This window comes from Myotis daubentonii, chromosome 7, assembly GCF_963259705.1.
Source record: "Myotis daubentonii chromosome 7, mMyoDau2.1, whole genome shotgun sequence".
Lineage (NCBI taxonomy): Eukaryota > Metazoa > Chordata > Mammalia > Chiroptera > Vespertilionidae > Myotis > Myotis daubentonii.
In genome coordinates, this window is record NC_081846.1 from 37,050,208 (window position 1) to 37,076,275 (window position 26,068).

Sequence of the window (26,068 nt, forward strand, 5' to 3'; positions counted from 1 at the left end):
TCCATCTGAGGTGTTGCTACTCACAGAGGTCCCTGGACCAGCAACACCAGCCTGGGGGCTGCTAGACATGCAGGGTCCTGCTCGGAGCTGTGCAGGAGGAATCTGTCTGCAAACAAGGAGCCAGGTGACTGGCACTCACAGTGTGGCCCCAGGAGCTCACATCCTCATCACACTGAGGTCATATCCCATGTTAAAAGCAGAGCCTTTGGGTGTATGTCCTGCTTGGCCCAGACTAGCGGGACCTCTGCCTGGCCCAGCAGTATAGGGCATGAGCAATGGATTGAGAAGCCCTGACCCTCCCTCCTGGCAAAGCAGGCCTTCCCCCAAATCCTGACATGGCAGGCCCGCAGGCTGCCACAGACGACCTCAGACTATGGGTGGGGATCCCCAGGCCTCACCCTCACCCTCACTACTAAGCAGAATCCCACCTTCACAGAGTTCTCTGGCAGGGAGCCTAATCACCAGTTCAATGAGAAGTTTCCACCAATGACAGCGTTCCTAGGCAGGGGACAGGTGCACCAGGGAGTGATGAGGGAGGGCAGAGCGTCCATAGCCCTCGGTGAACAGGAGTGGGGAGGGCACAGGCAGGGAAGCTGACCTGCAGTTAGGGGTGGCTAAGTGTGCAATCTGCCTGAGCGCAGATATGAGGGGGAGGAGGTGTCATCAACCCCGAGAATCAGGGGTGGCGGAGAGGAGATGGAGTTTGAAGGAGACTTAGAAGCTGAGGCCAGGAGGTCAGCAGGAGGTTTGGCCCTGCCTCAGGCCACTGGTTACCTTCACAAAGAAGCTTTCGCTGGGGCAGCAGTGGAAGCCAGGTCCCTGTGGAGGGTTGGCAGTAGGTGAGGGCTGGCCCCACTTGGAGAAAAGTGGGTCTTCCTGGAGACAGTGCCAGAGACCATGGGTTCTGTGCCCAAGTTGGGGAGCCAGCATGCAAGCGAGCATCCTACTCCTGCCACACAGGATGGCCCTACACCCTGAGGGAGAGAAGCAGTTCAGGAGAAGGCCCAGGGACAGTCCTGGGTGAGAGGCAGCAGGCCATGTGGTCAGCACTGCTCATCCTGGTTTCTCCTAGAACCCACAGCTCTGGTGCAGCTCGAGGACACCACTGAGCAGGTCAGCCTGGCCCTGCAGCACCCCAAACGTGACAGCGACAAGGACGTGGGAAGTAAGTCAGCAGGAATGGACTTCCAGGGCTGAGCACCCAGAGTGGGAACATGAGGCACTGAGCCTACCCCAGGGCAGCCAGATGCCCCACCCCGGAAAGGAGGCACTTGGCACCACGTCCTTTTACAGACCAACTATCCAGATCTGTCTGGACGTACCCCTGTCCCTCCTGCCCCTGCCCCTCACCACATAGGGCAGCCCTCTCATTGCCTCCCTGCAGAGGAACGTCTTGAGAAAAAGGCAGGAATCCACAGAGGGGCAGCACTGAGCATGGCCCAGCTGGAGCACCACCTGGCAGACCCAGGCTCCACGAACAGGGCCAGCAGGGCCCCTGCTGACACTGGGCCACACAGGGCCTAGACTGTCCCCAGCACAGTCCTCCATCCGGAGAGAAGGGGGTGGAAGCACAGGCTAGGGCAGAACCAGGAGTCTCTCCTGAGACCACCAGTGCCCTTCCATAATCTAAGCAGTGACTCGAGGCTCCTCCGCCACGGAGGGCTCAGCACTGAGGGTCCCAGCAGAAGCACTGTTTGGACCCTGGCCCTCAAGGTAATGGGGTCAGAGCCAAGCATCTCTCTGACCACCTGAAACGGGACCACAATGTGGCAATGCCAGCAGGCCTTCCTCTGGGATCCTAGAGACTAACCACTTATGACCTGTTTGCAGACACCCCTGGGAACTGTACAGAAAACCCCTGTCAGAACGGAGGCACCTGCGTGCCAGGCGTGGACACCCACAGCTGTGACTGCAGCCCAGGGTTTAAAGGCAGGCGCTGCGAGCTTGGTAAGTCAGGGCCCGTTCAGGCCTGGCCTTGAGATGCCTGTTACAGCAGGCTGGGCTGAGACTGCTGCGCCAGGGTGGGTCCGCCATGAAGTGCCCAGACTTCCAGGTGTCCAGGTACGGAGGTAGCAGGCAATGAATCACTGGGCTGCTCACAGCCCCGGAGTGCCAGGCCAAAAGGTGCTGCCTGGATAAGTGGGGGATCTGGGAACAGCCAAAAAGTAAGGAACACAGAGCGACAGCCACCCCCACAGTGAGAGGTGGATGAGGGGGCTATTTTTGGCTCAGGGGCCAAAGGTGGTGGGAGGGAAAAGGGCCACAGGCCTCCCTCAGAAGACTTTTGGAGTAAGCCCTGAGGGGAACTAGCCTGCAGGCTCCAAGGACCCCAGGCCGGGTGTGGGTCTCCCAAGGGTGCTGGAGAGGGCAGCCAGGGCCCAAGCCGCAGTGAGCCTCGGCCTCTTTTGTACTCTGCAGCCTGTAAAAAGCAGCCCCAGCCCTGCACGCGCCTGTTCTCGGAGACAAAGTCCCTGCCAGTCTGGGAAGGAGGTGTCTGCCACCACGTGTAAGTTTCTTCCCTCTGTCCCTGACCTCCGAAGTGTTTCCACAAAGTCCAGCTCACCCCACAGAGGTTTGTTTTGACCACCCGTTCCTGCCATGTGACAAATTAGGAAACTGAGGCAGAAAGGCTGAACAACTTGTCTGAGTCCATGCAGCAGGGAGCAGAGGCGCAGGAGTTCTGGAACCCTGACAACCTGGCTCTGGACCCTTCGGGCGGCATTAGCCCCCTTCCCTGGACAGCAGGGTCCTCTCTGCCATGGAGCCCCCGGAAAACTAAACAGCAGCCTGTGAGAACTGGAGTCGGCTCTGCCACTAAGTGGTGATGTGGCCTTGCTCACCTCTTAGGACCTTTCTTGCTCACACTCTGTGACTCTGGGTCCCACTCACAATCTGGTCCGTCAGCCAATACATATAAGCACATCTGGGAACCAGGCACAGCTCTAACCCTTGGCACATGCAGTGAACTGGACACGCCCCCGCCCTACCCGCGGCTCCTTCCATCCAGAGGGAGACAGCCATCCACAGAGAGCATAGGTGTGTTAGACACAGGAAGTTCTGAGCTGCACTGGGACTTGGGATCTGCGTTGAAAGGCCCTCGGCTTGGGATTCTGGGGAATGGCCATCCAAAGCCATAGCAGCCACCAGCTCCCGGGGGCCTGACTAGGAGAGCTCCGATCCTCCCAGAATCTCCCCACCACCCCTTCCTCAGGGTCAGGTCTGCTTTAAGCCCAGGCTCACAGCCTTGGTTTTCACTGCAGGGAACAGACCACATTTTAACATAATGATTTATGTGACTGGTTTAAATCTACCACATTGCTACTTGTTTTCTATGTTCCATCTAATCTTGTTACCTTTTTCTCTTTTCCTGCCTACTTCTGGATTATTTCTTAAGATCCTGTTTTACCTCGCCTGTTGGCTTACTGGTTATACTTCTTTGGTTTAATTTTTTTTAGGGGATCTAGAGATTAACAATATGCTCATCACAGTATCCCTTTATCTAAGGGAAGACTTACCTCTACTTCCCCTCAGTTCTGACTACCGATGTCAGTCTTTTACTTCCACCATGCTCCAAGCTGCAAAACGTTGTCTTCCTCTCAACAATATGTTTTAAAATGTTGAGAGCAAAATCTTTTGTATTTACCTGCATGTCCGCCATCTCCGGCACTCACCCCTACAGTGTAGGTCTGCTAGCAATGAATTCTCTCTGCTCCTAAAAAGGTTTTTACTTCACCTCCATTTTAAGGATAAAGTTGCTAAATACAAAATTCTTGGTTGACTTTTTTTTTCTTTCCACACTCTAAAGAGGTAGGCCCTTCCTTTGTCTTCTGCCTTGCCTGGTTTCAGATAAGAAGACTATGAAATATGTCCCCAAACTCCCTGTAGCTGCTTCTGTTTTCTCTTTATTACTGGTTTCAGGAAACTTACCTATGATGTGCTTTCGTGTGGTTGTGTGTGTGTGTGTGTGTGTGTGTGTGTGTGTGTGTGTGTTTACTCTTTGGAGTTTATTAAGCTTCTTGTATCTCTGGGTTTTTAGCTTTTATCAGATTTGAAAAAATTTTGGCCATTATTTCTTTAAAATATTTTCTGTTCCTCCACTTCTCTCCTCTCCTTCTGGAATTCCACTTATGCATGTATAAGACTGATGTTGTCCCATAGGTCACTGAGGCTCCTTTCATTTTTTTTCCCCCGGTCTTTTTCTCTATTCATTTTGGATAGATCCTAGTGCTATGCCTTCAAGTTCACTGACCTTTCCTCCTGCAGTGTCTTACCGACCACTAATCCAGTTGGCAAAATTTCCATTTTCTTCAGAAGTCCCACTGAATTCTTTCTTAGATCTTCCATGTCTCTCATTATGTTTATATTTTTCCTTTAGACCACTGAACATGTGGAACAAAATTTATCATAGATGTTTAAGGCCCTTTCTGCTGTTTCTGTCATTGCTCTCATTTCTAGGTGTTTTTCTAATAGTTATTTTTTTCCTATTTATGAGTTTCTTGATTCTTTGTCTAATTCTTTGAATGTCTTATAATTTTTGTTGGATGCTGGATGTTGTAAACTTTGTTACTGCATGCTGGATTTTTAATTTTTTGTACTCTTTTCAAGAATGTTGGGTTTATTTTTTTCTGCAAGGCAGTTATTTTGACTTTGATTCTTTTGAGGCTTGCTAAGGGGGGCTCTAGCATCAGCTTTGTTCTGGGATTAATTCTGCCCCACTTCTGAGGCATGGCCTTACTGAGGTTTTTATTTTTATAGAATGGCCTCTTATTTAGTAAGATCTCTCCACTCTGGCTCTCTTCCACTGCATGGCTCCCTCCTCTCCAGTGCTCCACCCCACACGGTCCCACTGCCTCTGCCTTCCCAACTCCAATCTGTTTCCTCAACGTGCAACCACTGCTTGGATCCCCTGACCTGACACGAAGTCCAAAAAGTGTTTCCAGAATGAGTTCCAGGGTGACCACAGGACTCATCTCATTCATTTCCCTTCTCTCAGGGATCACAGTCTTGCTCTGTTTTCTAATATCTGGAAAAAAGTTACTTCTTATATTCTGTCCAGTTCTCTGGTTGTTTGCATTGGGAGGTAGTTCCTGATCCTGTTACTCCCTGATGGCCAGAAGTCTTACCAAAGGCCTTAACTCCCAATGGCTCTCCTAGACCAGTGGTTGGCAAACTGCGGCTCGCAAGCCACATGCGGCTCTTTGGCCCCTTGAGTGTGGCCACGAAGTTTCAATCGCACTGTACGTGCGCGCCCGCATGTGGAATTTTGTGGAAGAGCCACACTCAAGGGGCCTCAGTTTGCTGACCACTGTCCTAGCTGAGCACATGAGCTGGAGCTGTGCCCATCCAACTCCCTGGATCTCTCTTCCACAGGTGTGATGTTTGAGAGTTTTAAAAAGAACCAAAGTCCTTTCCATTCATTGTCATCTATAAACCTGTGAGAGAGGTAATATGAATTATTCCCATTTTATACAAAACTGAGGCTTAAGTTCCAGAGACATGCTAGGTGGAGCATGAAGTCAGCTCTCCTGTTCCACGCTGTTCACATCTAATGCGTGCATCTCCAAGGTTTCTCACAGTGAACTGCCCATCAATGGAGAAGTGGGTCATAGCATCTCAAGGCCACTGGGCCAAGTGGCCTGCCTCAAGCAAGATATGTCCTTTAAATTTCACATTTTCTCTCTTAATCCTATCTAACAAAAGAGAAACATGGTAATTGGCGTACGACCGATACCCTTTTCATTGGCTAATCAGCGAGATATGCAAATTAACTGTCAGCCAAGATGGCGCCGGCAGCCAGGCAGCTTGAAACTAACATGAGGCTTGGTTGCCTCAGTGACGGAGGAAACCAACGGTTCCCCACCTGCCGCTGCAGGCCTCTGAGCGGGCAGTTTAAGAAACTCTGTAACAAATACGCCCAACTTCAGCCAGCAGATTGGCAACATTGTAAGCAAAGGCCAGAAACCTACTTTCAGCCGGAGGCCTAAGAGCTGGAGCCAAGCCTCAAGCTAAAGCTGGCCCAGAATTAAAAAAAAAAAAAAAAAAAAGGAAAAAAGGAGCGTTTGGGAGTTCAGTCACCCCCAGCCTGAAAACAGCCCTCAGCCCCTCACCCAGGCTGGCCAGGCACCCCAGTGGGGACCCCCACCCTGATCCAGGACACCCTTTAGGGCAAACCAGCCGGCCCCACCCATGCACCAGGCCTCAATCCTATATAGTAAAAGGGTAATATGCCTCCCAGCACCGGGATCAGCGGAGCCGTGAGGCCTCCCGGCACTGGAATCAGCGTGACGGGGGCAGCGCCCAAACCCCCTGATCGCCCTGCGGCTCTGTGTGTGACAGGGGGCGGGGCCACAACCTCCCTATCCACCCTGCTCTGTGCCTGATAGGGGGGAGCTCCCCCCCCCCCACGGGCCCTGCTCTGTGTGTGACGGGGTAGAGCCATAACCTCCCCATCAGCCCTGCCCTGAGTGTGAGAGTGGCGGCGCCCCAACCCCCTGATCCGCCCTGCTCTGTGGGTGATAGAGGGCAGCACCCCAACCCCCTGATGGGCCCTGCTCTGTGCGTGACAGGGTACAGAGCCCCAACCCCCCTGATGGGCCCTGCTCTGTGTGTGACAGGGGGTTGCTCCACAACCTCCCCATCGACCCTGCCTTGAGTGTGACAGGGGGCGGCGCCCCAACTCCCCAATCAGCCCTGCTCTGAGCCCGACCAGGGCCTGCACCTAGGGATTGGGCCTGCCCTCTGCCACCCGGGAGCAGGCCTAAGCCAGCAGGTCGTTATCTCCCGAGGGGTCCTAGACTGCGAGAGGGCACAGGCCAGGCTGAGGGACCCCCCCTCCCCCCCCGAGTGCACAAATTTTTGTGCACCGGGCCTCTAGTATCATATAACTGTCAACACTCCTCAAAATGTACTTAAAATGGGTGTGTCTTATTTTATGTAAACTATGCCTTGGTAAAGTTAATTTTAAAAATTACATGACTTTTATGTGGGACATTTCAATATGCCCCAATAACGTAAAGTTTTATTAAGAAAATAATGGCCTTTCCCTCAAACACCTGCACGGTTATCTGGTCTCCATGTAGCCTAGGTGAACCAGCTGGGCACCATTCTGCTCCAGTTCCTGCCTTGATGGAGCTTTCTTGTGACAGGTATAAACGGGTCTACAAGGTACACCAGGATATCTGCTTCAAAGAGAGCTGTGAGAGTACAAGCATCAAGAAAACCCCAAGCAGGTGCGTCTCAGGAGGAGGCCCTGCTTGTCCTGCTGTGGCTCACAGGGCCACGGGCAAGGGGACTGAGCACTGTGGATACAATAGGCCTGGGGCTGAGCCAGGCTGTATATCTGCCCAGAGGTGCATGTGAGCACCCCAGACAGGAGGAGCTAGGCATGGTGGGTGCTGGGGTGGTCAGAGGGTGGGTGCTGTGGGGAGGTCACAGGGTAGTGCTAGGATGGGTCACAGGGTGGGTGCTGGGGCTGTGAGGGGTCACTCTGGTCATGCATGTGCACTCAGTATCTGGTGCTCAAATTGGGAAGCATTAGGACAGGCCCAAGTACATAACTGCAAATACAGCAAGTCTCTGTTTACTTTTTACCCTCTCACACCCAGGTTCCTTCCCTAAAGGGCTCAAGGTAGTCACAATAATCCTATATTATAAAGAAGTAATATGCAAATTGAACATCACATCCTCACACAAGATGGCCACCCCCATGTGGTCACAAGATGGCCTGCAAGGGAGGGCAGTTAGGGGAGACCAGGCCAGCAGGGGAGGCCAATTAGGCGCGACTAGGCCAGCAGGGGAGGGCAGTTGGGGGCAACTGGGCCTGCAGGGGAGGGAGGGCTGTTGGGGGGGACCAGGCCGGCAGGGGAGGGCAGTTGGGGGCGATCAGGCCGGCAGGGGAATGGTTAGGAGGTGATCAGGATGGCAGGCAGAAGCAGTTAGGGGCAATCAGGTAGGCAGGCAGGCGAGTGTTTGGGAGCCAGCAGTCCTGGATTGTGAGAGGGATGTCCCAGATTGAAGAGGGTGCAGGCTGGGCTGAGGGACACTCCCCCCCAACACACACACGAATTTCATGCACCGGGCCTCTAGTTATTACATAAAGAACTGAGTACATCACATGCTTTCAAAAGAGCCTAGGCACAGTCTTCACAGACCCCCAATAACCACACACACTGGGTCTGCATCACTGTGTTCAGGAAAAACAGGATGACAATTCACAAAAGCTGCTGCTGGTGCGAGTGTGTCCTTGTCTCCCCGTTGGTAGGTCAGGCTCCCCACTGCCCCCCTTACCCACCCCCTTTATGCTGCATGAATCACCCAGCCATTCAGTTGAGTGGGAAGGGGCATATAGACTGAAATGCTATCCTTGGCATCGGGCACACTGGTGTGTGAGCTAAAGAAAAGGGGTGGCAGCAGGCGGCTGAGTGGAGGGTACCACAAGGTCACAGATCCACAATTTCTTTTCATAAACCACCTTCTCTATTTCTTTCAGGAAACAAAGTAACAGTGCAACACTGAAGACAGCGTAGGTACTAGGTACGTACTTACATTCGCAGCGGCTAGGAGAGCTACAGGGAGGCTCTTGTTAGAAAGCCTAGACCAGGCTTCAGAATTCCGAGGGAGCTGGGTGAGAAAAAGAGTACATAAGGCCTCCCAGTAGACAAACCTGTGACAGATACGTCTTCAGGTAGAAATGAGGCTCTCTGCAGGGAAGACAAACTGCTTTGTCTCAAAGGGAACCAAGAAACAGGGTGGGGGACACAGGAATGCTAGGGGCTGGGGATTTAAGGGAGTGCTTTCCAGACCCTGTAAATAGCCATCTATTGAAAGAAAAAACAGGGTGTGGGGCCTTAGTCACAACTTCTGGGAGGTCCTAAAGACTCTGTCACTGAGAGAGTGATTAGGAGCATTCAGAAACCTTGAGATGAAAGAAGCTTCCTGACTTTGATTTCACCTAACATTTCCCAAACCCTATTGGGGCTCCACCTCCCCACATGTAAGCGGCCCAAGTCTTCACAGTCATTTGAAAGACACCAAGCTTCCCACTGCCTGGGACAACTCACTGCTCTCACTCCATCAATGAGCCAAATAGCCCACTGCCTATGTGGTAGGAGAGGGAGGTGCTCCGGGTACACGCAGCTTCACACAAGCCATGGTCACAATATGGCTGAGGAATGTTATTCAGAGACCTTTACCAACAACCAGAAGCAAAAGAGCCTTGCAGTTGTGAGCTCACACTACCCAGGCAGGGATCTGCAGTTGGGAAGTGCCATGAGAGAACCATGGCCTCCAGCTGCCGTCCCATCAGATGTGAAGTCACTCAAAGGCATCATCCCCCACCGCAGGCTCCAAAGACATGCGTATCCAAAACACATACTCCAAGCCCTGCAAGCAATTCAGTACTGGGATCAAGAACCCACAAATATGATTTGGGTTTCAAATATTTATATTGCAATAAATCGCCTGAAAGAATAATATCTTTTTTAAAAAGTTGCTCAACAAATCCATTTCTCTAAAAACAAATCAGAAACACTCCACTAATTATCAAATACTGGCTTTTACAATACTAATTCTTGAAACAATGGAGAAAACACCAACCACAGGACACAGAAATACACAGACACAGTCACACACCCAAAGCCACCACATAAGAACTCATTTCAACCCAGAGTAATGGGGCAGCATGCCTGCAAGGAAAGATCAAGGGCATCACTGAAAGGCGGAGCAGCCTGTGATGCTGCCGAAAGTTCCCTACCCCAGGGGACATGGCCAGTTCTCAAAAAACCTGCCCCACCCTGTGTACGGCCACATTAGAGGGCAAGGACCTCACAGTTCTGATGTGGCAACATGGGGCCTAGGCAGCGACCGAAGGCACTAAGCGAGATGAGAAGTCACCGTCTCAGAGATAAGGGTACCATTCTCATGTCCCCCCCTTTTTGTTTTCTTCAAAGGATTCTGGACATTCTTGCTATAATCCACCAACCTCACAAGTTTTTAAAGCCCTGGAAGATGAGGTCTAAATTGAATTGACAAGAACACCCTGAGTGACAGGGTCCTGGCTGGAGTCTGTCCCCTCTGTGGCTTTGCTCCTCCGGCTTCTAGAAGACAGATGGCCAGACGGGTCCAGCCAGGGAGGTCCTCTAGGACAGACACCTCCTAGTCCCACACTGCCTCCAGCACAGGGCTGCAAGTTTCTCCAGGGTGGCCTGCATCGCTGACGAGCAGCCACCACGTGCGGAGAGCACTGGATGAAGCCTCAGCAACATCCAGAAACTAGTTCCAGATTCTAAATCAGAGAAAGAATTCTCCCTTTGAAACCCAAGAGCCAAAATGAGGAGGAGCTGCCATCGACAACCTGCAGAGCAGAGGGTGGGGCTGGGAGGCAAGGAGGGCAGACTGATGAGGGGCACAGGGAAGCAGGCTCGCCTCCCCAGCAGGTCATTTACGAAGGGAGGTGAAGGCTAGTGATCCATCCACCAACCAGCAGATTCTGAAAGAGAAAATGTTCATATCATACTAAGCTGGAGTTTAGACACTTTTAGTCTACCACTTTTCCCAGAAAGGGTCAGGCAGGAAATATCTTTGACTTTGTCGACCGGATGGTCTCTGTGGCAACAACTTAGCCCTGCGCTTGTGCACAAAAACAGCCATTGACATGTGCCTAGTCCGGTGAGGCTGTTCCAATAAAACTTGATTTACAAAATTGGGGGCCACTTCCCCTTGACCATATGTGGCTAACTCCACTCAGGCTTCGGCCTGATGCAGAGAAAGCCATCCCAGACGACAAGTCACAGCATGGCACCAAAGACCCACCCGAGTGTCATGGAATTGCTACACAAACCCTGTTTGGGAAGGCACTTGGCGGTAGCCAGGGCTCCTCCTTACAGGTCTGAGTAATGAAGACAGGCATCTGGGGCGGGTGAGGCCAAACGATGTTTAAGATCCTTTTAATCCACAACTCAGGCAACACAGTTTCAGACTACCAGGCAGCAAGCACCATCTCCACACTAAACAGCTCCCAGCATTGCGCATCATCGCCACACCGCATTCCAGAGCCTTCTGAACAGCTTTCCTCCCTGCAAGTGAGGCCACTACAGAAGCCAGCCCACCTCCACCTGCTGGGCACTTTAACAGCCGGCCCAACTGGAACCAGAGCCCTGGTGCGTCTTCACTGACACACCCAAGTCAGTTTTGCAGCCATAGGAAGAGCTCCTTCCTCTCATCTTTACAAAACATTTTTTAAAGAGTTAGAGTATATTTTAGAGTGGTTTTTTTTTTATTAAAGTTGTGTGTACATGTGTCTGTGTAGTATACTTGTCATTTTCAGAAAGGAGATTAGTCATTTCCAGAAATCTCTACTGCGCTCCCAGTCTCAGGGCCATCTGAAGGCACAAGCTCCATCAAGGGGCTCCAACCCCGGGTGAAAGGAGAAAACCATGACCATGAACACATGCCGCTGATTCCTGCTGCGGCCCTGCGACCTGTCACTGTGTGTCCACATAAGCTACAGCATCACCAGCAAATGACAAGACCAAGTGGCATCACTGGAAAAGCAGATGAAACTTTCTGTGACCATGTTAATGACCTCAAGCCCCTCAGCCATGAGGCAGACGTGCTCGATTTTAGCTCAGAAGCATTTGTTTTTACAAGTCTACTGAATCCTGGGCTTAGTGCCGTGTGGTCTTACAATTAGCCCATTTTGATGTTGTACAAATTAAATATCTAGTAGAGACTTCTGACACTAACGGAAATTACAAATCATCCTTGAAACACTCCAAACGAGCTTCCACATGGCTCCTTCGTAAAACTCTTCTTCCTTGAAAATACTCAATGTCCACCCAAAGAAATTAATAATACTGGATCAGAAAACTGTCAGGGCATCAACATTTACTTCTGTGTCAAAATCACAGGGGAGCAACCTTGAGTTGCAGAGTTAGCCACCTGCTGACCAGGCTGGGTGACCTGACCATCCAATTAGGCGCAGATTTGGGACTTGGGGTCCCACTGTGTCTCCTAACTGGGCACAAAAACCACACTGAAGGCTCCAGGGAACATGCTGGTCACTTGGACACCACAAAATGGAGAGTAAGTGAAAACACTGGCATGTGGTGAAGTATTTTCTTTTTCAAAAATTTTGTCTCTGGCCAAGAAAGGCAGTAAAGACAGAATGTCCCCTTTCCCCACTGCACATGGCTGTCACAGAGGAAACGGAGCGACTCGCCACCAGGGAGTTCAGCAGGCAAGGGCCACTTCGTGTCACCGAGCTCCAGCACCTTCCTTTAGCTGGACCGCCTCCCGCAGGCCAGCCAGGGCCACAGATGTCTGGCTCACATGTCCAGAGGTTCCCTGAGCTACTTGTTTTGCACACAGTGCCTCTCTCTGCAGTCCCGGAGCCAAGAGAAAGCAAAAGCACGATTGTTTTGATTCAGCACTGAATTCCCTTGTAAAATAAAGCTCAAGTCAGCCAACTGCAATCCAGTGCACAGGGAAAGGAACTCTCTTTAAAAACGATTTACTTTCCTTTTAAATAAAATAAATACAACAAATGTACGCCCATTTAAAACCAGAGGTTCTCAGGAGCCGATACGGTCATATTTTGCGGGCCCAAGCCTGAGAGCTGTTTCTTCACCTCAGCCAGAGACATTAGGGCTGGTCATTCTGTGCGGACTGTCCTGTGCACAGCAGGGCATTTGACAGCAGCCCTGGCCTCAACCCACTGGGTCCCAACTGCTCCTTCTCCTGGTCCTAACAACCAAAAATGTCCCCAGATGTTCCCTGGTCAGGATGGCCCCGGGTGAGAACAGGGCCTGACAGGATTCTCACATGGTCTGCAGGAAAGAGCTGGGAGCCTAAAGGTTCTAAGTGCTGCCAGCCTACACTCTGGTCACATCACCAAAATTCTTCTCTGCAGCATTAGCCCAAAGAAGGGGTGCCCAGAACATCCTAGGATGTACCCACCCTCCCCCCCCCCACCCCCCATCATAAAGCTCATGCCCTCAGGTCTGGGCCTCTGACCCAACACTTCAAGTCGCTGATTAGACCTACTGGGTTCCCTAGGGGACTTCCTCCCCCTGGGTGTCACGGAGAGCTCCTGGATTGCACAACCACCAGACCCTTGGCCCCTGGCTGTGTTCACGTGCTCTTCTCCTCTGGCCTCCAACGCCCCCTAAAAGGATGGGGGATGCCTGACTGTATCTGCCCCATGGCTCCTTCTGTTCTGGCATGCCCCAGGTCAGCACTGCTGCCTGCTAGAGACATCAGGCCATGACATGACCCACTGGCCATGAGCAGGCATGAAAGCCAAATTCCCTGAGGTCAGAGCCAGGGCCTGCTCCTCACAAGAGAGAGAAGTGCCCAGCACTGTGCTGGCAGGAAGAACCTGTGCAAAATGAAGCCAAACTGACCCACTTCCCCCTACTCTGCTGTACACTGAATGCAACTATGAAGTAATATTTTTAGATTAAAAACATGAGTATTTTTGTGGAAAACCTGCTACTTGTTTTCATAAAATAAAGTGCTATGATGTACTAAAGCCTCCCTGCATTCTCATAATTGTATCCTTACCACTCTAGAAGAAAATGTAAAATGACTAGAACCAGAAGAAGGATCCTTGTCCCCCACACTGTCATGGAACATCACCCACAGCTATGACAGAGAAAATAAAACCAAATTTCGATGCACTGAGTTCCCAATTCCAACTGCTGACAGTCTTTATTTTCGATGGAGCAGGGCTCTCCCCAGAGACCTGACAACAAATCAAACTAACCAACCTCCAACTCAGTCTGACCTACTTCTCAGGTGATCTATAATAATTTTTCATCAAAACACTAGTTTTAGAATGAAATATAGCCTGAGAAGGTCCAAGTGAAGCTCCAAAAGCTCTGAGAGAACTAAAATGTCCTTTAATGTCTCTGGGCCTTCTATCACAGCTCCTCCTCGTCCTCGTCCTCGTCCTCCTCCTCTTCCTCACTAGTGCTTTTGTCACCAGACATGTGGCTCTCAGATTCCTCTTCCTCCTCCCGAGCCAGGAGCTTCTTAAAAACTTCAAACTCCTCAGCAGTAGAATAGGCCGTCTTGGACAGAAACTCAGCTTCTGAAACTCTGAGAATGTCCTTGACAAGAGGGTTGGGGATCTGCGTCTGCCCCTTCTTATCCGGGGTCTGGTACCGTCCTAGGCGCTCCAGGAACGTGTGTCTCTGCCTGATCTTGGTGATGGAGTACTGCAGGAAGTCGGTCCTCACCATATCCGAGTGATTCACCCCCATCCTAAAGTAGGCATACTGGAGACAAAGGCAGGTTAGGATTCAGGAAGTGTCCTCAGACCTGTTCTTCCACAGTCACAGCAAACTCAACTGTGCAAAAGCATTCAGGAAGCGCACCTAACCAACAAGACAGGGCACCCTCTGACACCCACATCTGCATGATGGCTGACAAGTTCCAAAGCATTTTCAAATTCTTGTTGCAGGAAATAAAGAGCGGGAGTTCTATTTCTCTTTAGATGGGGGAAGAAAACAATGAATCAGGAAACATCTAGAGATTTGACCTAAGTCATCATAACTGTTTACCAAAAAAATTAGGACAGGTGTCATAATCATTTCTGATATCAACATGCAAAACAGGCTCTAAAGATAGGAAGGTTTACCTATTTCTAAGTTAGTTATTTCAAACAGAGGCCCCACTCAGACTCTGAGAATGAGGCAGGGTTACTCACCGTTAATACAGAAAAGCTGCAGAATCCATCTCACCTGTACGGACGTGAAAGAACCAAAACCAGGTTCTTTGGCCAGGGGGTATCCCATGCTTCTTACCCACAGAGCTGACCCTGCTACATTCCAGAGTCCGCTGTGGGTCCTCCAGTCACTCTGCCACTCTCACCTGGAATTTGTATTCCAGCTCACCCGGGTCCTCCCGGAGAACATAGGGACATCTGTGCAAAATCTCAGTCACTTGCTGAACCGTGAAAAGGCACTTCTCCCTGAGCACCTTGACGATGCAGTCAATGTCCCGCTGACGCATGGTGAAAATTTCGGGGCAACAGTGAAGCACCCTCTTTAGTTTCCCTGTAGAACACAAAGGATATTCCAGAAAAGGGGGCTAGCTGTGCCCAAGTCAGGCCAGCATTTCAAGATGAACACGGACACCCCCCAAATGGGTGCCAGCCTCCGAGGTCTTCCAGCAGCACCATGGAAGTGGGAAACCAGAACAGCCCATCACTCCGCTGATGCTCTCATTCCTCAGACTGGACAACCCTCCCTCCCTCCCTGGCATTCCTGCCTCCTTCTGGCTTCCCAGCGGACAGGTGCGTACTTCATAGTCTAGGTCTCCTTCTGCCCTCCTCACCTAGAAAAGAATTTCCCAAGGACTGACTGGAAAAGTCAGACAGTAAGATGGGATAGTAGTGTCCCCCAAGTGGGGGCTTTGGGCTGAGGTTCCTTCCATAGTAAAAGTCATGGGACGATGATCCATGACAATATTTAGTGGGGTAACAACAATGCACAACCACAACTACTGATTCCAAGTTAGTGAGAAGACCATATGTTTTACCCAAACTGGGGCACTTTAAGTGAAAGAGGCCCTATTAACTGTATTAGGATAAATGTATAAATCGAGACTGCCCTAGAATTAGGGCATATAGTTTCCTATGGACAGTTGGGGGAAAATTAGCACCTAGAAACTTAAAATCACTTACTCAAACTGTTAATTAAAATCTTCCTAACAGTTGAGTCAGTCGCTGCCTTGATAAAATGGTCAGGAATGACTTTCAGAAATTTAGATTTTATCTTTGCAGCTTAAAGCTGTGCTGAGCTTGCCAATTTACGTAACAGCACATAAGGCATTAAGTTTGGCCTATCAGATTACACTATAAAATAAAATAAAGTAAAATAAAAAATTAAATTAATAAAAAATATATAAAATAAAATAATGGAACTCCTGTGGTCAAATTGGAGACCCTCATGGGCCCCTGTCCCCCCTTCTCCAGAGGCCCACAAAGAGATCCAATGAACTTCTAGGATCCTGGAGGCATAAAACCTGATGGGGGTGAGGACAGTGTCTGGAGGAGACAGCCACTCCACCAGCTTCCCAGGAATCTGGTAAGATCTCATGTTCCACAGTATGTCAAGACACCCAGCTGGGATCCAGTCTTTACAAGGGACTCTGTAAGTCTCTGGCTTTATATCATACAGATACAAAGCATTAAGTCCACATCCAGTTATTTAAACATCAAAGGTTAACAATGCCCACGTACACATCATCACAGATTAACATCTACCTGCTGAGCATGCATCATGTGCCCACCACTGTTCTAGATGCTGAGTCCCCAAGGTGAGCAATCCAGACAAGAGTCCCTGCCTGTCATTCAATTCCTTCCTTCCTGCAATGCCTGCTGCCTCACCTCCAAACCAAATCACACATTCCTTTCAAGAACTTTCTCCCAGAAACCTCCCTAAACCCCTCTCACCTAGGCTATTTGTATTCCAGCTCAGAATGACTCAGCACTATATATAGAATCCACACTATGTACCTTCTCCAATCCCAAGCTTTCGAAGGTAACTGGAGCGCTTCTCCATATGCATTATAGGCAGTTTCAATAATTGGGGACTTTTCTTCAAGGCCTCACACACAGGCTCTGGATTCACACCCAAGAGTATTAACTTTGAGATGACAGCCAGCAACTGTTGAGGGTGGGGACTTGGTTGTATACTGAGCAATTCTTGGACATGGACATCAGTGAAACCCATGTCCAGGAGGGAACTGATGACCTCCTCTCGCTCCGAGGACCCTCCATCCACAGGAGCCCTCTGCTTCTCAAGGAGGCACTGAGTAAGGCTTGTCCCGCACTCTAGTTCCTGCACATACTTTCTGGGTTGGACATGGGGTAACCCCTTAACGGCCCCTCCACTGGAGGCTGTGGTCAGTTTACGCAGCAAGGAAGCCGTTGCCCTTTTCTGTTCTCCAAAATGTGGCGTCTGCCTCGAGATGCTGGCCCAGGAGAGGGGAATCAGGCGATGCCAATCCACGACCTGTAAAATGTAATACAAAAGGGAGTCACTCCCTCACCACTCCATGTAATGGGAACCCACAGGGTTGGTGAGCAGAGTCCTACACAAACATAACAGATTTTGTAAGAAATCTGCAAAACCATATCTGAATTTTAAAAACCTAGAAGAGGTTCACACACGGAGAACAGAGTCAAACAGTCCCTATTAGCTTCTGCTGCCACAACTGAGAGGCACCCTCAGTTGAAAAGGGGGACAGGGGCAGGGGGGACAGGGAGAACTAGTTAAAGGCCACCTGGTAAAGTTTAGAGGAGGGCTTTTCCTCTTACCGGCTAAGGTTCAGTTCCTGGGGGCCTACACATTTAGTCAGATTAACAGAAGAAAAAAAGCCTCAAAGTTTCTTAGTATGTATATGGAACCTAACCAAAGAGGCAGCTAGTTCCCTAGGTGGCTAAAGGTAGGGGCTAATAACTTAAGAAGCACAAATGGGTTTCCAGGGGAACAACGGGAGATAGGAAAGTCTGCCGTAGTGTTTGTCTACACCGATGCAAGTGGTCCACTTTTTTTCCCTTCATGGCCACTAACTCCCTAGGAGAGAGGATCCATGGCGGCCTCCCTCCCAGAAGTTTCTGCTTTGTGGTGAGAGAAAATCCTACGACTCTTCTTCCTGCATCTGCTGAATCTCAAATGTCTTTAGTTTAAAACAATTTTCGTGCCAACTCTGGGGGACCGAGCTGGTGGTACCCTCTCCTGAAATCTGGTTCTCGCATACAGAATAGCTCCTTTGGTTCAAAAACCTTCCGCGGTTCCTGCTCGCGCAGAGCAAACCAAGCACGTCACCGGGCAGCCCCGCCTTCCCGCCGAGGACCCAGCGGTAAGTCGCTGCTCTGGGCTTCCCCTCCCTCCCGGCCACCGCTCCAGCGGCTGCCTCCTCGGGGCAGGGGCGGCCCCCGGTCAGCGGGCACCGGCCTCCCTGAAGGCTCCGGCTGCAAGATGCCACGGGCTGTGGTGAAACAGCCGGCCCCGCCCGCGGCCCGCGAAGAGCCCTGCCTTGCGCGGCCTCACCTGCCGCCCAAGCGCCGCCATCGTGCGCTCGCGACGCTGCGACTCCTGCGCCGGAAGTAGAGCCTCTTCGTGCCGCCACTTCCGCCCTCCCCGGTCCTGTGCTTCCGCCCTCCCCATTACAAGCGGGAGAGTGGGGCGGCGCGTTCCGCCGTGGCTCCAGTCAGAATGTGCCGAGTGCCCGCGCCGCAGTTCAGAATCTCCCCGGAGGTGCAGACGGGCTGTCTCATGAGCAAGAGCCTCCCCAGCCGTCGCACGTGGGGGGACACGGTGACCGAACAAGCATGCAGCCAGGCAATGATGTTTTAAGATTTTAATTATGTGAAAATCTGCGTTCAGCATGAATGCTGAGGACACACACACACATTAAAGATGGTAGGTATAGCCCAGAGATGTCTAGTCTCCAGAGAAACTACGTAAGTCCAGTTGTCAAGGAATAGGACGGCAGGAACTTCAGCACATTTCCCCTTCAGCGGTTCTCAACCTGTGGGTCGCGGCCCTTTTGGCGGTCGAACGACCCTTTCACAGGGGTCGTCTAAGACCATCCTTCATATCAGATATTTACATTACGATTCTTAACAGTAGCAACATTACAGCTGTGAAGTAGCAACGAAAATACTTTTATGGTTGGGTCACAACATGAGGAACTGTATTTAAAGGGCCAGAAAGTTGAGAACCACTGCTAGAAACACAACCCTCGCCACTAGGGTCTGGTTTTCTCTTAGGATGAAAGCCAGTAATGTTTCAGACGAACTTGTTAAACAAAAAACTTGCCCAGCAGGCAGGGTCCTGGGGCATCAGCCTGAACCACCACAGCAGAGCCAGGTGAGAGTGAAGAGGAAAATAAGACATGGGGGGGAGGGGGGAGTGCTAGCAGCCTGACTCTGTATCCCTAATGCACATTCCTGTTAGCCTATAGTCTAGTCCAGCCGTGGGCAAACTACGGCCCGCGGGCCGTTCGTCGTTCTCTCCGGCCCGCGGAGCCGAAAGAGCAGAGGGTTCTCTTGCTCTCCCCTCCGCTCCTTGACCAGCAGCAGTGTTAACATGGCAACGTCGGGAAACACGGCCGCAACTCCTTCTGAGTCCAGTTTAAGAACCCATTGTGGCCCTCTAGTCAAAAAGTTTGCCCACCCCTGGCTAGTCACTGCCCCTTCCTTAATTATCTGGTCTTGCAAGACCTGTTTACCTAAATACTAAATACTCCCATTTTACAGAGGCCATAAACCATGAACAATAGGGGGTTATCAGTGCTGGCGCCAGGACAGGCCTTTAGGTGTGGTCTCACAGCCCCCATCCCAACACACGGGGTTTTTGCAAAGCCCGTGAAAGTTCCAGAAATATCCATTTTGGGGGGGACAAAGAAACCAAAGGGTATAAAGAGAAAGCTTCCTCCATATTGGCTTACTCAGGATTTGGAAATAGGCTCCCCTGAGTCATGGTACTAGTACATCTGAAAATAAATGGGTTTTTCCTATATCTCCTGTGTATTTTTCAGTCGCCTGGTAAATTCTGTAACAAGAGCACGTGCCCACAGTACTGGGTCTGAGGGACTCTTTGTACACCACGTAGGAGAATAAAGATGCAAGTTGATTAAAAAAACCGACACCGGCATAGATAAAGGCAGGGGAGGGGAGGCGGGCTGGTTCCGGACAGGCAGCAGTATGGAAAAGTCACACACCTGGGGGGCAGTGGTGCCTGGCTGTTCTCTGGATAATCATGGAAATAGGCACCTGGAAGTTCAAAGCTCCAACACACACTCAGGAATGTGAACCATCTTTTGTTGGTTTTGCCCTCCTGTTAACTGATTAACTTCTTGTCTCTTCCTTCCACCCTCTGGCCGCTGCAATTAATTCAGGTGTGGAGGAAAGGGCCACACGCTAACCTGACAAGCTCAGGGAAGGCCTGCATGGCGGTCTTGCAAACTCAGAGACCTAAAGTAACCACAAAGGATGGTCTGAAATTAAACTTTAAAAGCAGTTATGGTGGGTAGTTATGTCCTAGGCTGGTATCTTCACAAGGTCAACCTTTACCTTAACTGAGCCTGTGTATCTTTTTGCATCTATAATAACATACCCTTGAAATGTCTGGGTAACTTGTAACTTCCCTTTTTCTGGAGCCCTTGGGACACAACCTAATGTGCCTGGCGCCAGTACAGATACCACAAATCCCTTCATTATTATGTTAATGTTCCTGCACTCGCCTAAGTATGTGTCTATCATTTTACTTTTTATCCAATCCCAGACCCTCCCCTCACCCCCCTTACCCCCCCACCCACACCCCACTTTGCTTTCTCCCGCCTCTCTAGTCTATCACCAATGGATTTCATGTAACCCACCTACGTCCCTTTCCTTTAATTGCAATGTATAAATACAGATGTAACCTGCCATTCTCCAGAGCATTATCTCAATTCGTTGAGGTTCTGCTTCCAAGCATATGTCAACAGTTTGGCTCAAACTCATAAAAATTCTTTACAAGAACCGGTTTGGCTCAGTGGATAGAGCGTCGGCCTGCGGACTGAAAGGTCCCGGGTTCGATTCCGGTCAGGGGCATGTACCTGGGTTGCGGGCACATCCCCAGTAGGAGGTGTGCAGGAGGCAGCTGATAAAAATTCTTTACAGGTGTCAATGGTGTTTTACGTTAACACAGGACATCTTAGAATTTTCTCCTTGTCACTGTATTCATTCTAAAATTCTTATCTAGACCTGTAGTAATTCCGGTATAAAGCCTATGCACCTTTCCAAAAAGGGTAGCTGTGAAAGAGAACGAAACAGTGTACTCTCCCAGCTGCCTAAATCCCACACTCGTAAGACCCAAATCTTAGTTTACAAGCATTTCTTCATGTTTTATCTACTTGTTGCTGAACTGAGAAAAGGTATTTGATTCTCGCATGGATACAATTTACAAAGTACCTGCTCTGTGCCAGGCACTGGGCTGAGAGTTAAGACATATCTTTTTGGACAACAATTTTATCAAAGAAAGGGAAGGTTAATCTTTCTTCTTAAAACACTCATCTATCAGCACCTCAAAATAAATTATGGTAATGCTTTTTTGCCCAAAGCCTAAGAAAATCCTGTGTGCGACCCCCATTCTAGAAATAATCAAGGGACCTAAGCAGTTCTCCAGCTCTGGAAATAAAGGGACAGCTGAGGTGCAGGAACTGCTCTCAAGGTCCACAGCATCTTTATTTTATTCTGAACATTTTGCTTTCTGGATTCATAGTTGGGACATGGATAGGAAAATGTCAGCCTCAGACTCAGAACTTTTCTACCAGGATTCTTTCTGCAAAGAACACTCTTAAAGTATCAAACCTTCTACTGCCCTCAAGTCAGATGAGTTTTAATTATTTTTTCTTAAAAAGAAGGAAGAGTTCTTGAAGAGGAAGGACTTTGCATTATAAGCCCATTGCACACCTGTCTGAAGAAAACATTCTGTAATTTTTTTTTTGTTAGAAGCATCATAAACACTCCAAGGATAAATTTTGGGGGTTTTTTCCACTCTTGAAAACAGTTCTTAGAACATAAAGAAACTCATTCCGAAGAGTAAACATCACTGGCTTTTTCCTACACACTTAAAAAGAATAGACTTCTAAAAACCCTGCCTTTCCCGTCTCTGATGGAGGAGGGGAGCCCATCAGTGTTTTGTGATGGCAGGAAGACTAGGGCAGCACTTTCTAAAAGGAAGAAGATAGCCCAGTTGAGCGTTGACCCAGGAACCAGTTGATTCCAGGTCAGGGCATATGCCCGGGTTGTGGGTTCAATCCCAGTAGGGGGCGTACAGGAGTCAGCAGATCAATGATTCTCATTGTTTTAATCTCTCTCCTCCCTCTCTAAAATCAATAAAAATATATTTTAAAAATAAATACATAAAAGGAAGGAGATAGTGAAATCCCATATCCTAGTAGTTGAAAATAAAGTGAATTGTCATCTGAGTGTCCTAAAATATTAACACAGTGAGTGCTTCCTAAATGAGCACTAGAAACTGAGCACAGGAACACTGCAGGCAGCCTGGCCCCCGAAGTCTTCCTGAGGGCTCTGGGCAGGAGGAGCTTTGGAACCTGCAGAAAGTAATGACGTGGGGGAAAGGGGCGGAGAGTCTTGGGTTTTGTTTTTTTCCTGCTATCTCAGTGTGGTGGGGAGGAAATGAAAGATTTTTCTCTTACCCCTGACCAATCCCTCCCCTCCCAACAGATACAAAATAGAGGCTAGATTTCAAGTGTTTGAGCTAGCTGATTGTTTCAGAGAGACACTGGGACCTGAGCAAGGGTAGAACAGTGACAGTTAGGGCTGGATGCCCCCATATCACTGAAGAGGGGGGACCTGGACTTCTGGCTGCAGGAGGTCTGTGGGTACTGGGCAGGGCAGTATTGTGGGTGAACAGCAGAGTCCTGCTGCAAAGCCCACTGTACCTCAGAGCCTGGACAGACAGTGGGCCAACTCTAACAAGCTGTACATGGACACAAGGGAAGTGTCTGAGAACACACTCTCAGTCTCCTTAGACCAGGGGTCCTCAAACTACGGCCCGCGGGCCACATGCAAATACAAATATTGTATTTGTTCCCGTTTTGTTTTTTTACTTCAAAATAAGATATGTGCAGTGTGCATAGGAATTTGTTCATAGTTTTTTTTAAAACTATAGTCCGGCCCTCCAACGATCTGAGGGACAGTGAACTGGCCCCTGTTTAAAAAGTTTGAGGACCCCTGCCTTAGACTAAGCAAGCTGAAGAGCTCCCACCCAGGAAGGGACCCCCCCCCCCAACTGTCTGAAGGTGAACCTCTTGCCAGTGCTCCCCACACTTGCATTGTACAAGAATTCATAAAGTCCAAGTCAGTGTAATTTTTACTAACAAAATTGCTTTAATTTGGAAAATGTTGAAGGAAATAAATTAATGAAATGCCCTGGTCATCAGTTCTACAAATTCTACCTATCAGATAAGCATAGACTGAGTCAGAGGAAACAAAACATATGAATATATACAGAAATAAGAGAGAATTTGAAAATGCTTTTATGCTTTTCAGAAGTTCAGATTCAAAGTCCTTTCATAGTACTGAACTCTACAATGTTTTTCCAAGGCCATGAAAAAAATGAACTCCATGTCTATTTTATAAACCTAAAATAATATAGCACCACTGGCTTTTGTTCTAGCATTTATCAAATGCACATGAGTTTTTAGGTGAATTGGACTCAATCTTGAGAATTACTTTTCCTGAATGGATGAGGACCATTAGGGGGCGCCACCAGCTCTGGATGCTGAGCCACTTCATTGGGGCTCCTGCTCTCCACCTCCAGACTCACAGTGGACACGACTCTACTTTCTGAAGAAAGAAGACATTGTATCACATGCTAACAACACATGATTCTCAAACACTTTGCTTCTCTCTGGACAGGACTGAAAGACATGAGAAGGACTCTTCAGAACCCAACTGGCGAAGCCCTAGAGTTCCTGGACTGCTGAGGTGCTGTGGGGCTTCTACACCAGAGCCATCAACACCAGCTGGGCCACCTGCTCTGAGCAGTGACCATACAGCTGCTCCTGCTTGGCTGTGCTGCCAGGAGCCTCCAGAGCAGCGGTTCTCAACCTATGGGTTATGACCCCTTTGGCGGTCGAACGACCCTTTCACCGGGGTCGCCTAAAACCATCCTGCATATCAACTATTTACATTACGATTGATAACAGTAGCAACATTACAGTTATGAAGTAGCAACGAAAATATTTTTATGGTTGGGTCACAACATGAGGAACTGCATTTAAAGGGCCAGAAGGTTGAGAACCACTGCTCCAGAGGCCTGCACTCACTATCTGTGATCTTATCATTCCCTTCAGCCCACTCAGACCATTACCTACTGCACCTCTTAAAGCCCCAGCTAAACTCCTCTGTAGGTGCCATGTCAACACAGGGTCCATGGGCACTCCCCCACCCTCCAAGGACCACAGCCAAGCGCTGAACCCTGGTGGCATTCAGGGACCTCAGAATCAAGCCCCATTTGCTCCACAGGTGTAAATCCAGGACAGGACAGCATGGAGTGGGAGCTACCCTGCCTCCCGAGACCCAGAGGGCAGCCTGGGGAACCTCCTCACCCTCTCTGGTTCGTAGGTCACACCTCATACCTGGCTTGTTTATTCCACACACTTCCTCCCAGGTGTAGTCTGCAAGGTTCACGGGCTGGGTAACCCAAGGGTCTGTCACCAGCTTCTCCAAGGTGGTGCGCTGCTCGGGGACAGGCTGCAGCAGCCCAGACATGAGGTTCATGAGATCTGGGGACATAAAAACCCACCCTAAGCATAGGGCCAGAAGACCATCAGTGGTCCAGGATGGGCTCAAGTGAAGGGCATCAAAACCACAGTCCTACCTGCCCCCAGGAGCACCTCCAACTGGACATGTGGCCCTGGAACCCTCATTTTTAACTAGCAACTCCAGGTTTTCAGCACATGGGGCCTTCAGCTGTGCTTTGAGAAAGACTACAAGAGCCATCTATCACCTCTGAAATGAGAGCTGGGAGCTTGAGATCCTGCCTCCATCACTCACTGTGCAGAAATCCCTAACCATGGTCTGTTCTCAGGGGCTGTGCTTGTGCAGAGCCCAGAATGACACAGGGTGTGACAGGAAAGGGCTGCAGGAGTCCTAGGATCCAGAGATCAGCAGCACCCTACAGTCCTCTCCTGGGTCACTGGGGGCTGATTGTGACCCCTCAAATGCGCATGCTGAAGCCCTGCCCCCATGGTGGTGGTAAGAGGAGGTGGGGCCTTTGGGAGGTGACCAGGGTGATTAGGTGAGGCCCCATGATGGTACTGATGCCCTTGTAAGAGAGGCCAGAAAGCTCACTCTGTCCCTCTCTCCACCACGTGAGGACACAGAACAGGCTGCTGTCTGTAACACAGGAAGAGGCTCTCACCAGCAGCTGAAAAGGCCAGTGCCTGGACCTTGGACTCCCAGCCTCAAGACTGAGAAGCGAATGGTTGCTTTTTGAGCCCCCTGTCTGTGTGAGTGTCATAGCCACCTGAGACACAGGCTTCTAACCCAAGCAAAGAATCAAGGCACAGACTTCATGCATGAAGATACTAGTCACCTTGATACTCGTAACAATAAGTGACAACTATGGAATCACAAACTGTCAAGACTGGAAGGGACTTCAGAATCCTGTGGGCCAGCTGCAGACTCAGTAAGTCCTTTCCAGCCACCAAGTTCATATCTGCCTCCCATGCTGGTCCTCACTTCAGAAGCAAATCAAGCTCACACTGCCAGCTCATGGGGCACTTGAGGTGTGACAGACACCCCCAGGCTTCCTTCCGTGGGAGCTCCTGGGGCTTGAGTCCCTCCATTTTCCCCCCTGCCCACTGATGGCCAAACCCACAAGCATTAATGCCTAACTCTCAGAATAATGTCTAATTCCCCTGTAATCCAAAGGGGAAGCTCATACCAATAGAATTATCGTGATATTTTAAAGTCAGATCCCAACCATCCTTCTGTTCAAATCAAAGTATGAGAGGAATGGCCCAGCCGGTGTGGCTCAGTGGTTGAGCATCGAACCATGAACCAGGAGGTCACGGTTTGATTCCCAGTCAGGACACATGCCCGGGTTGCAGGCTCAATCCCCAGTAGAGGGCATGTGGGAGGCAGCTGATTGATAATTCTCTCTCATTATTGATGTTTCTATCTGTCTCTCTCCCTTCCTCTCTAAAATCAATAAAAATATATAATGATTAAAAAACAAAGTATGAGAGAAATGGAAATAAGGCAGCTCTGACAAAGGCTCTGGGAGACAGAAGGGAGGGAGGGATGCCGGCTGCAGCCCTGCTCACCTTCCGACACCAAGTACGGGGGGTTTATTGCAGCTTCCAGGGTCTCCTCCAGCTCGCAGAAGGGGTTCTCCTCAAAGATGAGCGTGTACAGCGTGACTCCCAGGGACCACATCTCTAGCTCCGGACCCTTGTAACTGACAGAAGACAGCACTCATGGCACACAGCAGCTCAGTCAAGGAGTGTGAGCCCCAAGTCCCCAGTCACCCAAGATGGT

At 49.9% G+C, this 26,068-nt stretch overlaps 3 protein-coding genes across 12 annotated transcripts in view; 1 reads left to right on the top strand and 2 right to left on the bottom strand.

The window, feature by feature from the left end:
• Positions 1-13,528, top strand: part of SNED1 (sushi, nidogen and EGF like domains 1) — a 57,821-nt gene extending 44,293 nt beyond the window's left edge. For 5 of the 6 annotated variants that reach the window (XM_059703826.1, XM_059703828.1, XM_059703830.1 and 2 more), the window contains 6 exons: positions 1,073-1,165; positions 1,831-1,947; positions 2,419-2,506; positions 7,146-7,229; positions 8,489-8,532; positions 9,948-13,528. In XM_059703826.1, the coding sequence (XP_059559809.1) occupies positions 1,073-1,165; positions 1,831-1,947; positions 2,419-2,506; positions 7,146-7,229; positions 8,489-8,525 (419 nt within the window). In that variant the 3' untranslated portion in view covers positions 8,526-8,532; positions 9,948-13,528. The remainder of the gene's footprint in view (positions 1-1,072; positions 1,166-1,830; positions 1,948-2,418; positions 2,507-7,145; positions 7,230-8,488; positions 8,533-9,947) is intronic. The other variant, XM_059703827.1, reaches the window with a different exon arrangement.
• A 153-nt stretch (positions 13,529-13,681) lies between these two features.
• Positions 13,682-18,184, bottom strand: MTERF4 (mitochondrial transcription termination factor 4). Of its 2 annotated transcripts, XM_059703854.1 has the most exons (5): positions 18,060-18,184; positions 16,520-17,018; positions 14,872-15,056; positions 14,376-14,488; positions 14,110-14,276 (listed from the first exon to the last, which is right to left on the bottom strand). In XM_059703854.1, exons 1-5 carry the CDS (start codon positions 18,174-18,176, stop codon positions 14,252-14,254), a joined length of 939 nt encoding a protein of 312 aa, XP_059559837.1. In that variant the 5' UTR covers positions 18,177-18,184; the 3' UTR covers positions 14,110-14,251. The 2 variants fall into 2 exon arrangements, with proteins under 2 accessions (XP_059559836.1, XP_059559837.1); XM_059703853.1 differs by lacking the exon at positions 14,376-14,488 and having other exon boundaries at positions 13,682-14,276.
• Positions 18,185-22,886: 4,702 nt separating this feature from the next.
• Positions 22,887-26,068, bottom strand: part of PASK (PAS domain containing serine/threonine kinase) — a 32,200-nt gene continuing 29,018 nt past the window's right edge. For all 4 annotated transcript variants that reach the window (XM_059703822.1, XM_059703824.1, XM_059703821.1 and 1 more), the window contains 3 exons: positions 25,855-25,988; positions 24,163-24,309; positions 22,887-23,368 (listed from right to left, as the gene is read on the bottom strand). In XM_059703822.1, coding sequence (XP_059559805.1) covers positions 23,238-23,368; positions 24,163-24,309; positions 25,855-25,988 — 412 coding nt within the window. In that variant the 3' untranslated portion in view covers positions 22,887-23,237. The remainder of the gene's footprint in view (positions 23,369-24,162; positions 24,310-25,854; positions 25,989-26,068) is intronic.